The 22,205-nt window shown below is 39.0% G+C and overlaps 1 protein-coding gene across 10 annotated transcripts in view; it reads left to right on the top strand.

The window, feature by feature from the left end:
• EFCAB11 (EF-hand calcium binding domain 11) overlaps positions 1–22,205 on the top strand; it is a 167,931-nt gene that overhangs the window by 15,323 nt on the left and 130,403 nt on the right. For 6 of the 10 annotated variants that reach the window (XM_065549213.2, XM_065549212.2, XM_065549209.2 and 3 more), the window contains exons 4-5: positions 7,162–7,263; positions 8,166–8,256. In XM_065549213.2, the coding sequence (XP_065405285.1) occupies positions 7,162–7,263; positions 8,166–8,256 (193 nt within the window). Of the gene's footprint in view, positions 1–7,161; positions 7,264–7,877; positions 7,981–8,165; positions 8,257–11,646; positions 12,099–22,205 lie in introns of those variants that run through there. The other 4 variants (XM_073998057.1, XM_073998058.1, XM_015454116.4 and 1 more) reach the window with 3 other exon arrangements.

The raw sequence follows: 22,205 nt of genomic DNA, 5'->3' as shown, positions 1-22,205 counted from the left end.
TGCATGGAAGGAGGGATGAAGCTTTAAAGTCCAGAATAAGGTATTAAAACTTTGTGCTGTTTAACACCGAGGAACCTTTTAAGCTTTATGAGCAGGAGATTTATATAATAAAAAAGTAACAATTCCTGCCTGGGTTTGACAGAAGTAAGATTTAATTGGTTCAGATTTGTCTATTCTACTGTAACTGGTTTTTGTTTTTTTGTTTTTGTTGTTGTTGTTGTTTTGTTTTTTGAAATGGAGTTTCGCTCTTGTTGCCCAGGCTGGAGTGCAGTGGCGCGGTCTTGGCTCACTGCAACCTCTGTCTCCCAGGTTCAAATCTGGAGGTGAACATGTGATTCTCCTGCCTCAGCCTTCGGAGTAGCTGGGATTACATGGGATTACAGGTGCGGCACCACCACACCTGGCTAATTTTTGTATTTTTAGTAGAGACGAGGTTTCACCATGTTGGCCAGGCTGGTCTTTAACTCCTGACCTCGGGTAGTCTGCCTGCCTCGGACTCCCAAACTGCTGGGATTACAGACATGAGCCATCACACCTGGCCTCTAACTGTTTTTACTCATTTTCCCTCCAATTATATAGTAAAACTTGATTTCTTCCATTAAGGTAGATTATTTTCTCTTTATTTCCTTACGCTTCTGTAGTAAACTGGAAGAAAATATTGTCCTCTGAATTCATTTATCATAGGTGACGACTCACTATTTTTGAAGTCACTTTCACCTACCATCCTTCCAGTCTTTCTGTGTGAACACATTATATCCTTCCCCCACCTCTTCACCGCCATGGCCCCTAAAAGTCATAATCTGAATTTTGTGTCTCAAACTAGAGAAGGTTTGTATTATCCCTTTTGAAAGACTGCTTCATCCTTTTAAACCCTAATTTTTAAGCATTTTTTAACTCCTAGAAAAATCAATATGTGGCACAATGAACATGAACCCTTCCTTTCTACTAAATCTAGGACCAGGCTTACAGCCCAAATAACTTGCCATTTTTATTGTTTTCTCCTTCACTCTCCCCAGGTTTATTGCAGTTTCTAATTTGAGCTCACTATGATAGCCAGATGCTAGACTCCTTCATTTTCAAGAGGATTTCTCTGTGTGCACTGACCCTGAAGCTTAGAACTGTGAACCACAAAAAGCTATACGTAATGACACTTTCAAGTAAAAAATTTATGTGGTTTTGTTAAGACTTTTTGAATATATCTTCCCCTGTGGTGAAAGATGATTACCCTCCTAAGAAACTGCTTAAAAACAAACAAGTAGAAAAAAATAACCTTTCTAGTCTCTCTCTGACATATATATGTCATATATGTGACGTATGTCATATGACATATATGTGTGACATATATGTCAGAGACTAGAAAGGTTATTTTTTTCTACTTGTTTGTTTTTAAGCAGTTTCTTAGGAGGGTAATCATCTTTCACCACAGGGGAAGATATATTCAAAAAGTCTAACAAAACTATATGAATTTTTTACTTGAAAGTTCCATTACGTATAGCTTTTTGTATATATATGTGTGTGTGTGTGTGTGTGTGTATATATATCACATTTATTAAGTAGTTTGGAAACTAAAAAATATGTACATGTCGGCAGGGCACAGTGGTTCATTCCTGTAATCCCAGCACTTTATGAGGCTGAGGTGGACAGATCATGAAGTCAGGAGTTCGAGACCAGCCTGGCCAATATGGTGAAACCCCATCTCTACTAAAAATACAAAAATTAGCCAGGTGTGGTGGCATGCACTTGTAATCCCATCTACTTGGGAGGCTGAGGCAGTAGAATCACTTGAACCCAGGAGGCGGAGGTTGCAGGGAGTTGAGACTGCACCATTGCACTCCAGCCTGGCAACAGAGTGAGACTCCGTCTCAAATATATATATATATATGTATATATGTGTGTATATGTGTGTATATATGTGTGTAGATATATGTGTGTGTATATATATGTTATAGAACATGAAGAGAGTCCATTTTGCCAAGGATTGTTTATAAAATGGAAGGAGATGTTTTCCAGTTGCACAAAAAAATGCATGGACTTGCAGAGTCAGGAAGGATTTGTAAAGATCATTGGTCCCTCACGCCTGTAATCCCAGCATTTTGGGAGGCTGAGGTGGGCGGATCACAGGGTCATGAGATCGAGATCATCCTGGCTAACACGGTAAAACCCCATCTCTACTAAAAATACAAAAAATTAAGTGGGCTTGGTGGCAGGCGCCTGTAGTCCCAGCTACTCAGGAGGCTGAGGCAGGAGAATGGCGTGAACCTGGGAGGCAGAGCTTGCAGCGAGCTGAGATTGGGCCACTGCACTCCAGCCTGGGTGACAGAGGGAAACTCCGTCTCAAAAAAAAAAAAAAAAAAAAAAAATCATTGGTCCAGTGGTCTTTAAACCATGATCCTCAATCCTAGATTCTTTGGGGACACATTCAAAAGACACTGCTGGATAGGGAAGAATGGGAAGGCCACCCACTTCAAACCAAGTAGTTCTGCCTTCATCTCCTCTACAGATGAGGCTTTCCATTTTCATATAAAGAAAAACCTTTCCTACAGCTTAAAAAAAAATAAAGTTTGCCAACTATTGATAGAGTCCAATGACCCAGGCAATTTCTGAATACCTTCTGCAGACATATTAACAATAAACATAGATAAACACAGAGACCTGTGTGGTTCCTAACGTTGTGATGGTAATTTGTAACCACAGTAAAGTATGTTTAAGTAACTGTTAGTAGTGAAATGGTGTATACAAAAGACTTAACATTGTATATGAAATTAGAATTTTCTGAACATATTCTTCCTCTGGAGGCGGGGTGGGAGGGGACACAGGTAATACATTTCTTATTGGGTATGAAATCTGATGTCAGTAGAATTACTGAAAGCCTTTGTGAAGTGGTAATTTTAGGTGTGAATGTTGTGACAGCAGGTGGAGCTAGTAGTAGGAACTCTATTTCTAGGCTATTTAGAGAGCTAGGTGTATACAGCTTACATTAGTGTGTTTTCATTGTGGAGCTTCAGGAATAGCATGTTATTATGTATTGGCTTTGGAAAGTGATCATATTACTACAACATGAGAGCTGAGCTGAACAAAAAAATTCCTCTGTGGTTTTTAGAAAAGGGGCTTGTATTTGGATAAATGTTGCCTTGGAAGACTAAGACAATTAAGGGCATAGAAGGGAGGGGAAATGTTCACACGATATATGCTTGATGAGTTTAACCCCTAGAATATGGACTTTAAGAAATAAAGTATATGATTTTGTGGGAAAATAGTGTGAAAGAAATTGATTACACATATGGAGTAATTGGTGTTATTGGATGGCTTTTCCTTTTAAGTGGTAATAAGCATACAGTTTAAATCCACATACATTTTCTCCTAGTAAAAGCTAAAGAACATTTGTTTTTATCCTGCAAAATTGTGAAATAAAGACCTGAATACTTCATAGCTCCAAATACTTGTGAGTTATCTGAATAAGTAATATAAAAGATATCACCACTCAGGTCCTTTTTTTTCCTTATGAATTACACAGTGAACTATGGAATTGTGCTTTTTTCCCTTTATCACTTCTCTAAGTCAAATGCAATGATAAGAGCAAATATTATGAATGTAGTTGTCTCTGGATTTTGTTTGGTTTTTACTATATCATATGTTTTAAGAAATGGGAGTTTCCGAAGTGACAGTTTATTTTGTTGGCTATGTGAATAGAAAGAGACCTACTTTTTGGCATTCATTTACAAAGTTATAAGATGATTTAAAACATGAGTCTTTTTGTTTTTTGTTTTTTTTCCTGTTTTGAGACAGTCTTGCTCTGTCATCCAGGCTGGAGTGCAGTGGCATGATTGCGGCTCGCCGCAACCACCAACTCCTGGGTTCAGGCTATTCTTATGCCTCAGCCCCACTCCGAGTAGCTGGGATTACAGGTGCATGCCGCCACACCTGGCTAATTTTTGTATTTTTAGTAGAGGCAGGTTTTGCCATGTTGGCCAGGCTGGTCTCAAACTCCTGACCTCAGGTGATTTGCCTGCCTCAGCCTCCCAAATTACTGGGATTACAGGTGTGAGCCACCGCACCTGGCTAATTTTTGTATTTTTAGTAGAGACAGATTTGCCATGTTGGCCATGCTGGTCTGGAACTCCTGACCTCAACCTCTCTGCCCACCTTTGCCTCCCAAAGTGTTGGGATTATAGGCATGAGCCACCACACCTGGTCTAAAACACACATTTTAAGCCTGGCATGGTGGCATATGCCTTTAGTTCCAGCTACTGGGGAGACTGAAGTGGAGGATAACTTGAGGCTAGGATTTTGAGGCTGCAGTGCGCTGTGGCCATGCCTGTGACTAGCCTCTGCACTCCAGCCTGGGCAACGGAGCGAGACCATGTCTCTAGGAAAAAAAAAAAAACCCACACACATTTTAATGCTTTTTGCTAAAACTCTAAACAACATCTTCTTGTTTATTATTCATTGAACGTTACTTACTCAGCAAACATGTAATGAATGCCTGCTGTCTGCTAGGCATTATGTTAAACGTGGGATAAAATTTTGAACACTATACACTGCTTTCCCTCAGCAGGTCTCAGGCAGACATGTGGCCAAATAATTACCATAGATCCTAATCACTTTTATGATTGCATGATGAACAGAGCGCTGTCGGGTCACAGAAAGAGGACTCAGCTGAGAGAAATCAGAGACACATTCAAATAGGAGATGAGGCCTGGGTTGCATCTGGAAGGAGATGTAAACATTCCCTAGGAGAAACAAGGAGAAAGTGCATTATTCCAGGCAGTGTGTTTTATACATGCAAAGGTGTGGAGTGTGAAAGGGCCTCTTGGCTTGGGGAAGCACCAGGAAGTTGACTAGGAAGTCTTGAGAGGTAGACTGGGGTACGTTTCTGAAGGGTCTCCAAGGACATGCCATTATCAGTAAATACATTATTCAAGAATTTCAGCTACTCTAGATGCTACTTAATTGACTAGATTTTGGTGTTTTTGAAGCTAAAGTTATGGATATGACCTGATGGGCACATGGCATGGCTAGACTTCAATTTTAACCTCAGCTAGCAATTTGGCATATGGTCTCTGTCACAGGGGTGATTAGATAAGAATGGAGCTGCATCAATATGTATCCCCACAACTACAGAAAAAAAATGCTACATATGCTAATTTGCTATAGTACATACGATTGAGCACCTGCCAGGCACTCTGGTATGTGAGGGAGATATGCCCTGTTGCCTAGAAGACAGCCGGCCACCTCCTGAACTTCTCCTCTTGGTTGTCTCCAGAGCGCTAAACACTTCACACAGCTGAATGGCAACTCCTCATCTTGCCCCAATTTTGCTCTTCTCCCAGACATTCTCCTCTCTTTAAGTAGCTCTTCAAGCCACAATCTATGGGATATTCTTGACGTCTCCTTCTTTATCACCCGCCACATCTAGTTCTTCATCAAGCTATGTTATTTAGATTCTAAAATATATCTGGAAACCTTCCACTCCTCTCATCCCCACTGCCAGCAACCCTGGCAACCACATCTCTTGCCAGTAGGCTCCTAACTGGTCTCTCTTTCTACATTTTTGCTCCCCCACCTCAGTCCCTTTATCAAGATAATGGCCAGAAAGATATTTCAAAACACATCATATAACTTCCCAATTCAAACCTTCTGTTGACTTCCTATTGCAGCTTAAATAAAACCCAAATTATTTACTGTGGTCCACAAGAGTCTGTGAGTTCTGGCCCCTGCTGCTCTCCCCAACCTCATCTTGTATCACTTCTCTCTGGCTCACTTTGTTCTAACCACAGCAGCCTGTTTTCATTTTCCCACCTTGCCACCCGACGGCCTCGGCACAGGCTGTTCCTACTGCCAGCAATGCTCTTCCTCCCAATACTAGGTCATTGGTATTGTCTCATGGTTTAGGTCTTGGCTTAAATATCTCCTCCCTGAAGGGATCTCTCCTTCACCAGAGTCTACTCTACATGAGGATTCCTGGGAATCTTTTTCACAACCTCCTGTCTTTCCCCTCATTGCCCATGCCACAGTTTGCATTGAGGTGTGTGTTTGAAAAATTGACTGCCTTCCCCACCAGATCAGTAGCTCCCTTGGGACTAGAATCACGTATATTCTCTTTTTCCCTCTATTTCCAAAGCTTAATACAGTGCCTGGACCACAGTAGGTCCTAAAATGTTATAAAGGAATCATTGAAGAACAGAAAGACATTTTTTTTCCGTTTTAAATCTTTAAATATAAATAAAGATGTAGGAAATTAAGAAAATCATTTCTACATTTTTTAAAATGATTGGAACTATTTTACAAAAGGTATACAGCTTAGTATTACCTCACTAAAAGAAAAAAATGTGCATGTGGTTATTGTATGATTAGAGGCTATTTTTAAAACAGAGTGATAATGTTATTTTATGGAAATTTTGAGTTATAAAAATGAACCACTCTTTTTATATATGTAGAGCTCAGTTCACTAAAATGTTTAAATTCTTGGCTTTGCTCTTTAAACCTACTACAAAGATCACATTAGAATTCATTTTAATAGACATTGTAAGCACAGTATCCAATCTCATTTTATCATGCTGGGCTCTTTTATTATGAGAGTGGCAGGAAGCTGAGCCTGAGGCTGCTCCACACGTTGTGGGGTGTATCCAGGGCTGGGGATGGTGCCAGCTCTATTGTTTATGTAATATTCTCTCCACCTTTATCTGTGGTGTGCAATTGGTATTGACTTTTAAGAAACTACTTCTCTGACCCGATCTCCCAGTTGGAAAAAAACCTGCCATAGTGACATCTGGCTAGGAAAAAAGGGATCAAAGAAGCATAAGGAAAGAAAAATTATGAGACCTTGTTTAATAAGTAGTTTCCTGCTTATTAGATCTGTTGCAGGGAAGAGTGTTACACTTTTTTCAAGGTCACCATTTCTTTACCCCTGGAAAAAGCTCAGTGAACCCTAAAAGTGTCTTGCATTTTCACTATTGATTTCTAGTGTTGGGTCTGTTAAATGTTAGCATTTAGCAAAATGCCTTTTTTGGTCTTCAGGAAACTTTACAGATCTTGAGTAAATACCACAATTAAGATAAAATTAGATAATTTGTGATATTTATTACTGTTCATTTCTGTTTAATTTTTTCTTAAAGAGAAAGACAGTAACCTTTGACAAATTGTTCTTTCCCCAACTTTCAGGTATATTACTCGAGGGGTTTTTAAATATTGTCAGGAAAAAGAAGGAAGCTCAACGGTATTGGAATGAAGTAAGACACATCTTCACAGCCTTTGACACATACTGTAAGTGTCTCTAACGTGTTGTGATGTAAAAAAAAAATTGCTATTAAGGGATTGAGCATAGGATTATATACCCAGTAAATCAAATATATAATATACTTGGAAGATTATATTACTGTATTCGTTAGATGTTACCTTAGGTATTGGTGCACATTTTTTTCTCCATCGTGATTTTAAATTCTTGACATTTACCGAGGATGAAGTGGTATTTACAGTTATATGGTTGTGTTAATATATTGTACCTTGATTGTCATGGGGACCGCAAAAGGACTGGCCATGGGGGATATAGGCCATGAGCCACCTATGGAGGTGTGGGAGACTGTGTGACTTCTTCATCAACTCTTGGTCTGACCTACATATGATTGATGGAATTGTTTTCCCACATAGGGTGTGGCTGAGAGGGGTGGGTGGCTGTAGACCCCCTAGGCCCCACAGATCATACACAGAGTGAAAAGACTCATGGCGTCCAGGTTCAATGTCTTGACTGCTGTTATGGTTTCCTTCTAAATATTAATATTTCATGATTCTAATACCAAGCAAAGGAAAAGACATGAATTTTGAAGACTGCCTTGTTTTGGTAACTCACAAAGACTCAAAGTCTAATACCACTGTTACAGTGCATGTCTCCGTATAGTTCTATCCCGGGGACTGAGAGAATCGGCAAAATGATAGGGCCAGAAGTGACCTTCAAGATCAGCTGGGACTGCACTGAAGGAAAGTATTATTAGAATCTCAAATTATTCCAATGAGACTATCTCAGATTACCTTATATGTGAAACCAACCATAAACTATTGCTTTTCTCCTAGTAATATGTTAAAGTAAGTTTTTCACAAATGTTATGGCTGAAGTAACAGTTGATAGGTCTTATCAAAGTAAGTGAATATTTTTTATTGTTTTCAAATAGATCGTGGATTTTTAACTTTGGAAGATTTCAAAAAAGCATTTAGGCAGGTGGCTCCCAAGTTACCAGAAAGGACTGTTCTTGAAGTATTCAGGTGAGGCATCAAAATCCTTCTGTACACCATCCTCTTTTGATTTACCATTTGCTTTTACATGTTTTTGATTTTATGGAAAGCACTTATTTATTCTGATTTTTCAGTCAGGAACATTTGTCTCTTGCAGCATAGTGTCATGATCCAGGAGGGAAATCTATAGTTAACTATGGGTCCTTCCACACCCGTGACAGTGGACTGTAAAGTCGGGGGAGCGCTTGCACACCAGGCAGGTGCATACAAGCATTTATGAGTAGCGGCAGGAGAGGAATAGGAAGAAAGAATAACTTCTTCAGATACTTACGTGTGACCCAAGGGAAAATGAAGCTTTAGTAATATTTAGCATGGACGCTGGTGTCCTCACATGGTCTGCATTTCAGATGAACACAGGTTACATGTGATTCTTGAGTTGTCTGGAGAGAACGGTTGGAGTTGCCTGATGGTAGCCCCCTCATTCCCTTGCTTTCAAAGCCACTGACACATGTTGCTGTTCACACATACCTGATAAAGTGGATTTAAAGATTATATTATGTGGTTCTTATGAACGAATCCTGACAAAATGGACAAGTGGCTTAAAAGCAGTTTCTGTTAGGAAACTGCAGATTGAAGGTAGTATTAATAGTGCAAACACATGCTGATGTGAGAACACAGCAGAGCTGTCTCTTCTCTGACTCCCAGCATGAGCTCTTCATCAACCCTGTTAACAGGTGTATTCATTAGCGTTCAGCACACTAATGAGAGCCAGAAAACCCAAAAGAACGGAAACTCAGAAAATACAGAAATTCGTTTCTCTGTCATATAAACATCGGCAAACCAGGGATGAATGTTGACCATACAGTCGGGAAGGATCCAGATTGCCCGTTTTCTTGTTGCTCTGGCTGTATCAACACCTGGCTTCTCCCTCTTGCTCCAAGATGGTTGCTTAAGTTTCAGCAGTCAAATCTGAATTCCAGCTGGTTAGGAGAAAAAGAAAGCAGAAGGTATGCACTCCTTTTCAGGACATATATTTTTTCCACTTACAACCCAGTGACCAAAACTTAGTTCCAAGGTCATGCACAGCTGCAAGGGGGAAGAGTTTTGGAAAAGGTAGTCTTTGCTCTGGGCAATGATGTGCCCACGAATAGAGGTTTTGATACCAAGGAAGAGGGAGAGAGAATGGATATTGGGGGACATCTCGCAGATGTTCCCATTTGGGATAAAAGTAACTTAATGAAATACGACCAGAGCCAGCCCTTCTCAATAGAAATTATTAAATAAGTTATTTGAATGAAGATTTGCAGTCATTATCATTAACAGTGACATATATGAAATTCATTTGCTGTATCGTTGACAAGCAAGCTACTAAGCAAGCTATTGAAGAAGAGCAAAGAAGTTAAAGCCAGATGCATACAAAATGCTTATAGGAAAATATTACTTAGTTGATTTTGTAAAAGCAAATCCTTTAAAATGTAGCATCTTTGTATTTTGTGATGAGATAGGTAATGAATATCAGTATACTTCTACCATACAAAAGTTGTTTTTAACAAAGGAACTAAAAATTGATACTCATTTTCTTTTTACAAAAAGACAAGTTGTCCAAATTTGATGAACTTTTTGTGTTAAATGGTTTTAGTAGATACTACCTTATATAGATTTTTGAAAAATATATTTAAATGTAGCCATTCAGGCAATGTTTTAATGATGAATGAGAAAATAACACCTTCTTAGAAGAAAAGCTGTGCTATAGGGAGAACATTTTTGAAATAGATGTTTCAAAATGTTACTTTATTTTAAAACATAATGTATGTCACCTATTAAAATTCATATCTTCACGTTTGGTATGTTTAAAATGGAATGTCCTGGCCAGGCATGGTGGCTCATACCTGTAATCCCCGCACTTTGGGAGGCCAAGGTGGGTGGATCACTTGAGGTCAGGAATTCGAGACCAGCCTGGCCAACATGGCGAAACCCCATCTGTACTAAAAAGACAAAAATTAGCTGGGTATGGTAGCACGTGCTGTAGTCCCAGCTACTCGGGAAGCTGAGGCAGGAGAATCACTTGAACCTGGGATGTGGAGGTTGCAGTGAGCTGAGATCACACCACTGCATTCCAGCCTGGGTGACAGAGTGAGACTCCGTCTCAAAAAAAAAAAAAAATCTACAAAGTTGGTGATTTTAGCACACAATTATTAAAAACAGAAATTTGGCCTGGTGTGGTGGTTCAATCCTAGCACTTTAGGAGGCCAAAGCAGGAGGATTGCTTGAGGCCAAGAGTTCAAGACCAGCCTGGGCAACATAGACCCAATCTCTACACAAAATACAAAAATTAGCCAGGTGTGTTGGCATATACCTGTAGTCCTAGCTACTAGCTACTTGGGAGGCTGAGATGGGAAGATCTCTTGAGCCCAGAAGTTTGAGGCTGCAGTGAGCCATGGTTGCACCACTACACCCCAGCCTGGGCAACAGAGCAAGACCCTATCTCTTAAAAAAAAATGTGTATATACATATATATATATGTATTTGTCTATCTTTCCATGGGTTACAGTATATCTTGAAAATGTATTAAAGCTATTGAATTATATATAAAATTATATATATTGAATTATATATGTAATATATAATTATGATTGGAATTATATATATTAATGTATATAATTGTATATATGTAATATATAATTGATTATAGATATTTAAGTATATATAATATGTAATATATAATTATTTAATTATATATAATCTATAACTATTTAATTGCATTTAATATATATGCAATATATAATTATATAATTGATATAATTGTATATAATTTGTTATATATAATTATACATAAATATATAACTAATATATTAATAATTGTATATATGATTATATATGATTAACATATATAAACATATATAATTATATATATATAATTCAATAGCAAGATATCAGGAAAGATGGACATTTACCAGCTGAATTTTAGTTGGCGTTAACAACAAAATAATAATTTTAGAAAATACAACAAATTTTCAAATTCCTAAACCTTTACATTATCAGAGGATGGAGTCAGTGGCATGATGACCTTTTCCCATTTTGATCTATGTATTTTCATGAGTTACCTGTACTATCCATTAAAACCAAGTATCAAAACAAATTGAATTTTAAATTGATCACTTACAAAATATTAAGCCAAGATTTTCAGAAATAATAAAGTATATTAATGTACATTGTTTTAGTTAAGTATTATTAATAATTTCTAGTGACATCAGAAAGTTATTTTCCATTAATGAATAAAATATTTTTATCTTTAATTCTTTAGAAATTTCTATACTTTAACCATGTACATAGTATATTAATATAATAACACATGTGCTCCTCTATAAATAAGTATATTCATGTTGTGGAATATATGCCCACAAATCTTGTACTTCCTAGGGTTGTGAGACCAAAACAGTTTGGAAACTGCAACATACAGCCAAAGAAGATACTTTGTTGATTGAATATGGGCTTTTTAAACTCTCAATTGTATTTTTATAATATCACAATCCCAAAATTAGACTAAATAATGAATAACACGATCAGGCACGGTGGCTCGTGCCTGTAATCCCAGCACTTTGGGAGGCCGAGGCGGGCAGATCACCTGAGGTCAGGAGTTCGAGACCAGCCTGGCCAACATGGCGAAACTCCATCTGTACTAAAAAGTACAAGAATTAGCCGGGTGTGGTGGTGGGCATCTGTAATTCCAGCTACTCAGGAGGCTGAGGCAGTAGAATCGCTTGAACCCAGGAGGTGGAGGTTGCAGTGAGCCGAGATCACGTCACTGCACTTCAGCCTGGGCAACAAGAGCGAGACTCCGTCTCAAAAAAAAAAAAAAGAATAACACGTATTAAAGGAAGTTGTGAACTCGAAACATATTTCCTGTTTGTGTAAATTGAAGTAGGCCAAAGAAACAGAGATGTCTAACATATCACACATATCCTTATTTCAGTCATGCAAACAATTTTCAATAATAAAAAAAAAGCAACTGCTGAGGCTGTTAGCGATGCAAAATTATTTAATGTTTCCAAGGTTAGACGTTCACTTTTTGAGATGCTTGAGTAGCTTTTCACTTAATTAACCAGCATGTATGGGTTTCGTTACCCAGGTCCACAATTCACTACACAGGTCCAGAAAAAAAGCTGATCTCTGAAAAGCACTAGAAGAAGGCAGCTAGAGAGGGAGAATTCTAATTAGGCCGGGGTCCTCTGTGGCTTGAATGACTGAAGAAGTTTTTATAGTCTTCAATTCAGTGACTGCCAGATTCTTCCCAAAGAAATTTCTAGAGATCAAGAGTAGGCTCTTTCGAAAGTACTTGCCCGCATTACACTTTAATTTTACAAACCAAAGAACAGCAGTTCAACCCACCAAACAACAAAAACAATCCAAAGAAAGAGATTTGGACATAGGCATCAAGGAATCATTTCACTTTATAATTTAATAGAAACACTGGTGCATCATTCATTAATTTGGAAAGTGAGAACTAAATGTAACATAATTTTGTAAGGTTTGTGAATTGTTGCCTAGGTATTCTGGTGATGTTTACTTTAGTGATTTAATCATTAATGAAAGCAATGTGGTTTTTTAGAAAACATATTATTAGGGTTCATAACATTCACATTTTGTTGTGCAATCATAATCTCCTGTTTTGATTTAGTTGTAGCTCTACAGTTGAATGAATTCAAAGCTCACCTCCAGGCCTTTTGCTATGGTTTCTGCTTAACTGAAGTTTATCCTCAAGTAGGGGTCATAGGAATTATATTCCCCACTGTCTTTCATGTTCAAAAATGCTTATCTGGGTCACTGTATTTGAATAAAAATATGTAATGGATTGAATGCTAACATTTTTGAGTCACATTCTTTTTCTTTGAGAACATTGGTTATGCTTATATTGGAAGTCCTTTTAAGTTTTTTGCTAATTTTTATTTTATTGCTTGCTTTGCTCTTAATATATTACCATGTCACTTAGTGTATTTTCAGCAATATCTATTCTCCTTCATACTGCATCCAATTTGGCATTTTTCTTTTTCTGTTTTGGTTTTACTTTTCTCTTACATTTCTTTCTTGAGCTGTATCTGCTGATGTCTCATATCCTTTTGTTGTTTTGCTGTATCTTGTTATTTTGTAGTATCTCCCGTATCAACGTTCAGCTCTTGTTTTATAGAGGCATTTGTTTTATTAGGGGAAACAGTGATTTTTCAGATTTTATTTTTAAATGAGTGATTGCTTGGGGGAAGATAATTATAACTTTTTCCACATAAATTATTGAAAGCAAGTTTTCTACCAAGAGAAAAGTTGTGAGGAACAAATTACTTTCATAAACCAAGGGATATCTCATATAAAAAATTCAAAATTGGTACTCATTTGTTATGTCTAAAGATATCATAAAATCTTTAATACTTGGATTTCAAAATTTGAGACTTTTTTCAGTGTTTGAAACTTAAAACTTTCGGGTGGGTGTGGTGGCTCATGCCTGTAATCCAACACTTTGGGAGGCCGAGATGGGCAGATCGCTTGAGACCAGCCTGGCCAACGTTGTGAAACCCTGTCTCTACTAAAAAAAAAAAAAATTAGCCTGGCATGGTGTTGCACACCTGTAATCCCAGCTACTCAGGAGGCTGAGGCACAAGAATTGCTTGAACTTTGGAGGCAGAGGTTGCAGTGAGTCAAGATCATGCCACTGTACTCCAGCCTGGGCGATGGAGCAAGACTCTGTCTCAAAAAAAAACTCGTCTCTACTGAAAATACAAAAGTTAGCTGGGTATGGTCGCACGTGCCTGTAGTCCCAGCTACCTGGGAGGCTGAGGCAGGAGTATCACTTGAACCTGGGAGTCGGAGGTTGCAGTGAGCCTAGACTGCGGCATTGCACTCCAGCCTGGGTGACAGAGCAAGACTTCGTCTCAAAAAAAAAAAAAAAATACCATAACTTTGCTTTCCTCTTAGAACTAGTAGTCACAATTTGTGTATTCGTGTACTATATCAAAGATGATGTTTCATTATTAGTCAGAATTTCTACCCACTAAAAATGGCAGAAGATCAAGAGATATAAGAGCTGTTTGTACTATAGTACTGTTTGTACTATAGAGTTAATGTTAGATAATAGGCTGTTTTGAGCAATTAAAAGTTAAGTAAGAAATGTCTTTCCTCTTTAACGCTAATAAAACTTGTGGGAAATTTTGTAGCACTATCTCTTGTTTTCAATGTTCAGAAATCTTCAGTGACTGTAAGGGGTAAAGTTAAACTCTTTAACCTGGCTTTCCAACATCTGGTCCCCTTTCCAAACTCATCTTTCATCAGTCCCAAATTCCTGTGTTTCCCTTGGCATGGTACTTGTTCCTTTGATTATGTGATGTGCATTTATACTTCATTCTGTTTCGCTTGCCTAGCAGTGCCTTTCCCTACTCTTACCTGTCCAGATTTAAACCATCTTTAAAGGTCCTCCTCAATAAAGCCTTTCTTTCTCTACATTGTATGGTCTTCTTTCCCTAAACGTTGATAGTATTTACTGTTATGTATTTTTTCATTCACCTACTTGATAAATGAAAACACCGTGTATATGATTATCCCCATATGTTAGTACAAGTTCTTTGAGTTTATGGACTTATATCTGTAATCGCCACTGCCCTTGGCATGTTGCTTTATGCATTGCAGTTAATAAATAATCATTGGTCCATTGCCACTTATTCCAAATGCCCAGTGACAGTAAAATTCTATTTTCTTTGTGGTTTAATTTATTTCTCATAAACTAGGAAAGAGTACTTTAAAATGCAGTCAGGAGCTTCATAGCCACATGTGGCTTTGCTTTCTATTTTTCTCTGTCTACGTGTGATTTTCATGAATTAATCTCTGGTGGTCTCTTTTTGCTTTATTTTGGAGGCATTTTTGGTTCATGATTTAGCTTCGGCTGTCATCAGGAAGCTGGCTTAATATTCTTTCTTGACTTTGCCCACCATCAACACCCTGTGGTATTTCTGGCTGGCATTTTTCTCTGCATGGATATGTTTACTTCTCCATGCCTAGGAACCTTCTCCATCTCATTGTAAGCACTGCTATTTGTATATTCCCACCACCTGTCAGTTGGCAAAAAGCTCTGGGAAGCTGCTTTTGCTTCCCAGTCGTGGGATGAAATGTGAATGTGCATAAGGTCCATGCCCTGACCCAGCGTCCGAGATCCTGAGTGCACAGGCGTATTGCCACATACTGATGTAAAGTGGAAATATCGAGGCACCAAATGCTCCCGTCATGACTGGAGACATTTAAAGTTATATCCTGATATTTTTGGTGTAAGAATCCCTTTCTTCACATTATGCAAGGGAAGGTCAAAGGATATAGGACATCTAACTCTCCTTTTTTGAATATTAGAAATTGGGTGCAAATAAGAATGCCATTGCTCGTTGAATAAGATATTTTCAAAATCAGAGTATTTGTAGGGGCTAGGGCTTAGGAATGCAATTGTAAAAGGGAGTGATGGATATTCTCTTGGCAGAAAAATTATATAGATGTTATATCACAGCCATTATAGAGGTAAGGACTGTCACCACCTTGGGTAAAACAAACTAATAGGCTCTTCTGTTACGCTGATTGGAAGAGTCTTAGAGAGCTGAGGGCCTAAAGGAAAGTGATTTTGGAGAGCATTTATTTTTTCAAGTCATTTGCATCTCTTTTGAAATGTTTGAAATGTTATTTCTCACTATAGTTTTTAGCTTCCTATAATTCCTTTCTGCCAGCAGCCGACTTGTTGAGTATCATTTTCCTGGTCCATCTCTAACGAGAGAAGATTTCCCAGTCATTATTTTGTGCCTCAGAATGATTCTGTATATAATCATGCAACTTCAATAAGATCACAATTAAAATGAGCACCTAATTTAGTGACTGTGACTATTGGTCTTTGAGTATCTGCCTGCTTCCGGGTATAGAAAAATCCAAAAAACACCTAGGAATCATATTTCACTCTTTGTAGCCATACATAGATAACAGTCATCCGCTATACCTTCTGTGTGAGTGGCATGACCAAAGAAGTAGACTTCTTGAGGTCCCAATTTTTATTTCATGAAATTTTGTGTCTTCTCTGCAATGGAAATGCTTTAGTTTTTATTTCAGTGGTTTTGTTTCAAAATTATATTGTCAGAGATTCCCTTTTCTTATTGTCCTCTTGCACATGCTTACAGGATGGGGAGTATGAATGTGTGTTAGCTTTTCAAGCTGACCTCAGAATTTCCTCTCTGAGGGACTTCTAGGCACTTTCACATGTGATATATTAAATAAAACTGTACTTTAAAAATTCAGCTATAGAAATAATTATATTCTAGTCATTTTAAGAAAATACCAATTTTTCGGAGGGTTCTTAATTGGTTTTGATTGTCTTTTTTACCAGTATGAACTTTAGAAATGGAGGAATTGAAACTCAAAAACTGGACCAGGAAGCAAGTAGAGAAGATGACTTTGTTATATAGATTTTCAAATATGTAACAATATGTTTCAAATATGTTATTTTCATTTCTTCAGTTAAGCTAACTTATGAAGAATATATTATTAGATTGGAAGGGATATTTAGTCTCTTCACATTTAGGAAGCTCAGATTTTGAAGTCCTCTCTTATGTTAAACCCATCCGGATACAAATTCTATTCATCCTTCAAGGCCCAGCTATTAAGATATTTCTTATCTCGAAAGCTGGCCCTACCCTGCCACCTTTTGGAAAGACACCTTTCCAAAAAGGAAATTGTCTTCACCTTCTGCTTTAAACTCCTAATCTTTCGTAAATATCTTTCTTCTTCATGCTTTTTCATAGTTATTTGTACCCATGTGTTATTTCCAGTGTCAGAATGGGAGCTAAACGTGAGAAGGCATAGTAGGGTATTCATGATCACACTCCCCACGCTCCTAGCACAGTTTTGTAGGTCTTCAATAGATGACTTCATCTTATGTAAATGATTGGCTTATTTCATTGGAAAAAAAAACAAAACAGGCTTTTTATTACTATTATTTGTTTTACTCTTTAAATACCACACTGGCACCATGTTAAGGTCAGGAGTCCAGTCAAACCCCAGGATGAGTTCCAGGCCCAGCTCTGCCTCTGACCCATTTTTCCACAAATCAGTGAACCTTTCTGGACTGCACTCTCATCTGAAAAAAAAGGGTGTTGTGTTATAGGATCTGGCAGGCTTCTCCAACTCTGAAATTCACTGGTGGCGTCATCTATCATGGAGAATAGCATGGCCGTCTCCTTTATTTTCTCTGCGTATCACAGATATTATTCAGAATCTACCACAGCATGAATATAGATGTGGTCTGTCAGTGTGACAAAGACTGTTCTCAAGAGGAAATTACTGGGTTTGACAGCTACCCAACCCTGGGTTTAGTTTTTGGGATGTCACTATAGAAAGTGTTGTGGCCGATGTATCCAATTCCTCATCTACATATATGGCTGAATATGCCGTTCTTGCTGTAATAGCATGAGGGCTATTTTTCTTTTAATTCAGCTGTCACATAGGAAACTGCTGCCATGGTTTCTTTCTATGACCAAATGTTGCTAACCCTTTCAGTCATCCTTGAAGTTATTAATAGCCACACATCATGAATGTATTCATGCCATTTCCTTTATAGAAAAAGGAATCAATTTCTCGTGTTTTTCTTTTGTAGTAGATAGCTAACTTCTAGGTGGAATTTTTGAAAATATTGAATTTCATATTTATAAAATAAGAGAAATCTGTATTTAATAAAATACATATTTTATGAGATGCTTAACATTGTTTTAAAATGCCATGACAAAGTAGGCCAGGAATTAAGAATTACATCAAAGTTTTGATTGTCCACCTTATATATAGACTAAAATCAAGACCGAAGATTTCCAGTACTACATTTTTATCGATGACAGCAACCTATGAGTTTGCTGCCTTATGTCTGGCCATCTTGTCCACCTACCTCCTACCCCATCATTCTCCTCCATCAGGCTACCTTGAATAGATGCATCCTTGACATTCAAAGAGTTCTCCAAAGACCAGTGGCATCAGCATCAGGGAGCTTATTAGCGATGCCTAATCTTAGGACCCACTCCAAAGGTACTGAGTCAGACATATTTACTTTAATATTCCTAGGTAATTCATATGCACATTAAAGTTTGAAAATCATTGGCCTACCCTACTTAAATTTTGGATAATTTGAGTAAATTATCATTTCTATTTATGTTACTTCCTAACTTCAATAGTTTTTTATTCCCTACCAGATAATGTCTAGATTCCTTAGCCTGACATGCAAGGCCCCTATAGACAGAAACATACAAGGCCCTATAGACAGAAACAGCTGTGCCTTTTTTGCATGTCCCCCAGTATTTCATCCTACTCCATCACTCTGGTCTTCTTGCCATATACTGTCTCATTTCTCTCCTAGCATTTTTGTTCATGGCAGGTTCACTGCTCTCTTTCCTCTTCTCTCATTTCCCCATCCACATATCTGAATGGTATCCATTCCTTAGCTGAACATTCTTCTATGTAGTCTTTCTTCCTTTCTTTTTTTTTTTAGACAGAGTCTCACTTTGTCACCTAGACTGGAGTTCAGTGGCACGATCTCGGCTCATTGCAACCTCTGCCTCCCAGGTTCAAGTGATTCTCCTGCCTCAGCCTCCCAAGTAGCTGGGATTACAGGCGCCCGCCACTATGCCCAGCTAATTTTTGTATTTATAGTAGAGATGGGGTTTCACCATGTTGACCAGTCTGGTCTCAACTCCTGGCCTCAAGTGATCCGCCCGCCTCAGACTCCCAGAGTGCTGGGATCCCAGGCATGAGCCACTGCACCCGGCCCTATGTAGCCTTTCTTTATCACTCCAGCCCACAAAGTATCTTTCCTCTTCTGTAGAACTCCTATAACACTTGCCATATTGACATATCTAATAGTAGTAACCACAACACCACTGGCAACTAATATTTACTGAGTGTTTTCCATGTGCCAGGCACTGTGCTGAGCAAATCCTCACATGAACCACTTGGGTTGGGCTCTGTCTGCCCCCATTTTACACATGAAGAAAAAGCTCAGAGTGTTCTAAGAACTTGCTCAAGGCCACCAGCTGGTGGCTGATGGAACCAAGGTTCAAACCCAAGGAGACTGCCTTTCCAGCTTGTGCTCTTAATCACTGTTATATTCCTTTCTCACGTCTTTCAACAGTGTAAAGACCCTGAAGGTAGGAAGCATGCTTTTGTATCCCTCCATTGCCTAGCATAAACACCAGGAAGCAAGGCCTATTCACCCTACCCTAAGAGCATTCTTGATGCACTGGCTGCATGGTTATATGGCTTTTCCCTGTTCCTACGAAGTGGTTTGGTTTGGATTGTTATACTTGAGATTTCATTTGAAAAAATATGCGAAAGGAAACTGATGCAATATTTTATCCATCAAGCTGTAGAAGGCATTCCAGTTCAGATTGCTCTGATAGGAACCCATGTGTTATGCATCTTGCCTATGGAATTATATCACAAGACCAAAGTATTTGCCAAATAAATTATAAAACCCAAGTATATTGAAAATTGCTGAATGGAGTTTTATCATAATTTTAACTGGAGTGGGAGTGCTAAACGAAATTCATGGCTTTCTCTTCATAAGGCAGGATTATACTTTGATTCACTTGGAAGACTCTTTAATCAGTTACTGTGAGTTTAGCATTGTGTTTTATAAATTCCAGCTGGGCCACATTATCTGCTCTTCTCTCCTTGGTCGCAACCTGCTGCTGGAGAAAATCAGCGCAAAGCAGTGATTAAATCCACTACAGACTTAGTGTGAAGCCTCATAGTTCCTGCACTCACTCTTGCCTCTGCCTGTCCCAGCCCTTGAAGCTACTGATGATGGCTCCTTTGGTAGACTCTGGCTCACCCATTTCCTAAGCCAGCCCCAGGAAAAGCAGAACAAGTACTAATACTAATACCCTTTACTTTCTCCCCTACTCTCCCTGTTCATCACTCACTTCTACCTGCCTCCCACTCACGGAGTTTTTAGAATCTTAAAATCCCAGGACTGGTTACTGGTGGCTAGACATGGATCCTGGACTCTTGTCATTATTCCCCATCCCCCTCCTTTCTCCCAGTGCCATGTCCTCCACATGCCACACCTCTAGTCTCCTTAGCTGCCATTAAGCCCAAGAATCAATGTTGACACCACTTTTTCCTCCTTATCTTTACTTAGGCCTCTGTCCAAGGCCCCCACCCTTTGTTCTGACCCATACTGCAGGGCCTGCACTGTTAAGTGGGCTCAGGTGCTTGGACCTGCTCCTGGCCGATCTGAGATCTGAAGCTTACTTACCATTTGCCTTCTTTCTTTAATGTGTCTGCCTCCCCATCATACATTCCAGAGTGAATTAGTTTCTCTCTCTCTCTCTCTCTCTCTCTCTCATCAAGTGTGATGACTGAGAAATCTCTCAACTCTGCCATCCACCTTCCTGGATCCTCTTGCTTAGATCCCCTGGTGCCGGCCTTGATCCCAGAATGGGACCATGTCACAATTCAGGCAGAAACTGATCTCTACTTGACCAAAGTGTTTGGGCTACCAGAATCTGTGTTCTGTACTCAGTTCCCCCACCCTGGTCCTGTGTCATTCCAGAATGCCTTCCATTTCATGCAGAGATCTGGTATGCGTGTCACTCAGGTCATGCAATACCCCTGTTGCGATCCAGGAGAAGTGTAACTCAGCTGGCTTCGGTTCCCTGTTATAGGGATGGCAAGTAGTTGACATGCCTGCCACTGACCCCTCCTGTACCTGTGGCTGCCCTCTTCTGCAGAACTCAGAGTTCTTTTCAGTACAATACCCCAAGCCAGCTCATTAGAGTTGTCATCTGAGATCAAATCTCTTGCTCTCTGTAAGGATGTGTTCTCTATCGTGGTTGTACCAAACCTTTCCCACTATGGTGCTTTGCAGGTGATCTTGCCTTTTTCTTCATGGAGAGGATCATAGCCTCTTCCTGGGTTTTCTACCTTCTCTTCACCTCTTAAGTTTTTTGAATTCCTTTAAGTTGTTTTTTTTTTTTTTTTTTTTTTTTTTTTTGAGATGGAGTCTCGCTCTGTTACCCAGGCTGGAATGCAATGGTGCGATCTCGGCTCACTGCAGCCTCCACTTCCCAGGTTCAAGCGATTCTCCTGCCTCAGCCTCCCAAGTAGCTGGGATTACAGGCTACCATGGCCGGCTAATTTTTGTATTTTTCGTAGAGACGGGATTTCACCATGTTGGTCAGGCTGGTCTGGAACTCCTGACCTCAGGTGATCCACCCGCCTCGGCCTCCCAAAGTGCTGGGATTACAAGCATGAGCCACGACATCCGACCTTCCTTTAATTTTATTTCTAAGGAAAAGGGGTTTCTTCTTTTTTTCCCCTAATTCCTCTCTTTTGTTCTGGTCTTATCTGTTCCCCTTTTTTTGATCTAAGGCATTTCTCCGTCAGCCATTCCCACTTCTGTTTATAATGCCTATCCCTGCTTGAAGATATACTCATATCCATCCTAGAAAGCTGCTGTCTCCAAATAAGGGCCTCCAGTTGCCCCCTGTCCTTTTGCTCAGGGTTCATTGTTGCCAGCTTCTCGCAGCATTCACACCCCGCCTGGGGGAGAGTCAGTCCTTGATTCTCGCTCTTCCCCAGCTTTCATTGCACTGTATCGTCCGCTGCAGTGACAGTGCTTCCTATTCATTGATCACCGACTACATGTTACCTTCCTTAGTCCTTACAGTGACTCACCACATCAACGGCATTTCTATCCATTTTACGGATAAAGCTGAGAGTCCTTTATTGCTAAATTCAAACCAAACTGAACTAATTCACAATTATTATTATTTTTTTGGTCAAAGAAGTCACAGAACCAAGCCCCTAGGGCAATCAGAATTTTTTATTTGATTATAATCATATTGCTGGTATTTGTTAATGGTCAAGTGTTTTTGTAACCTCAAAATGTTATTTTCTGGTTTAGGAATGCCACTGCCTAGTAATGA

The sequence above is a fragment of the Macaca fascicularis genome, chromosome 7, assembly GCF_037993035.2.
Source record: "Macaca fascicularis isolate 582-1 chromosome 7, T2T-MFA8v1.1".
Taxonomy (NCBI): Eukaryota; Metazoa; Chordata; class Mammalia; order Primates; family Cercopithecidae; genus Macaca; species Macaca fascicularis.
The sequence above is the reverse complement of the archived record's forward strand: the minus strand, read 5'-3'. Positions and strand labels throughout refer to the sequence as shown.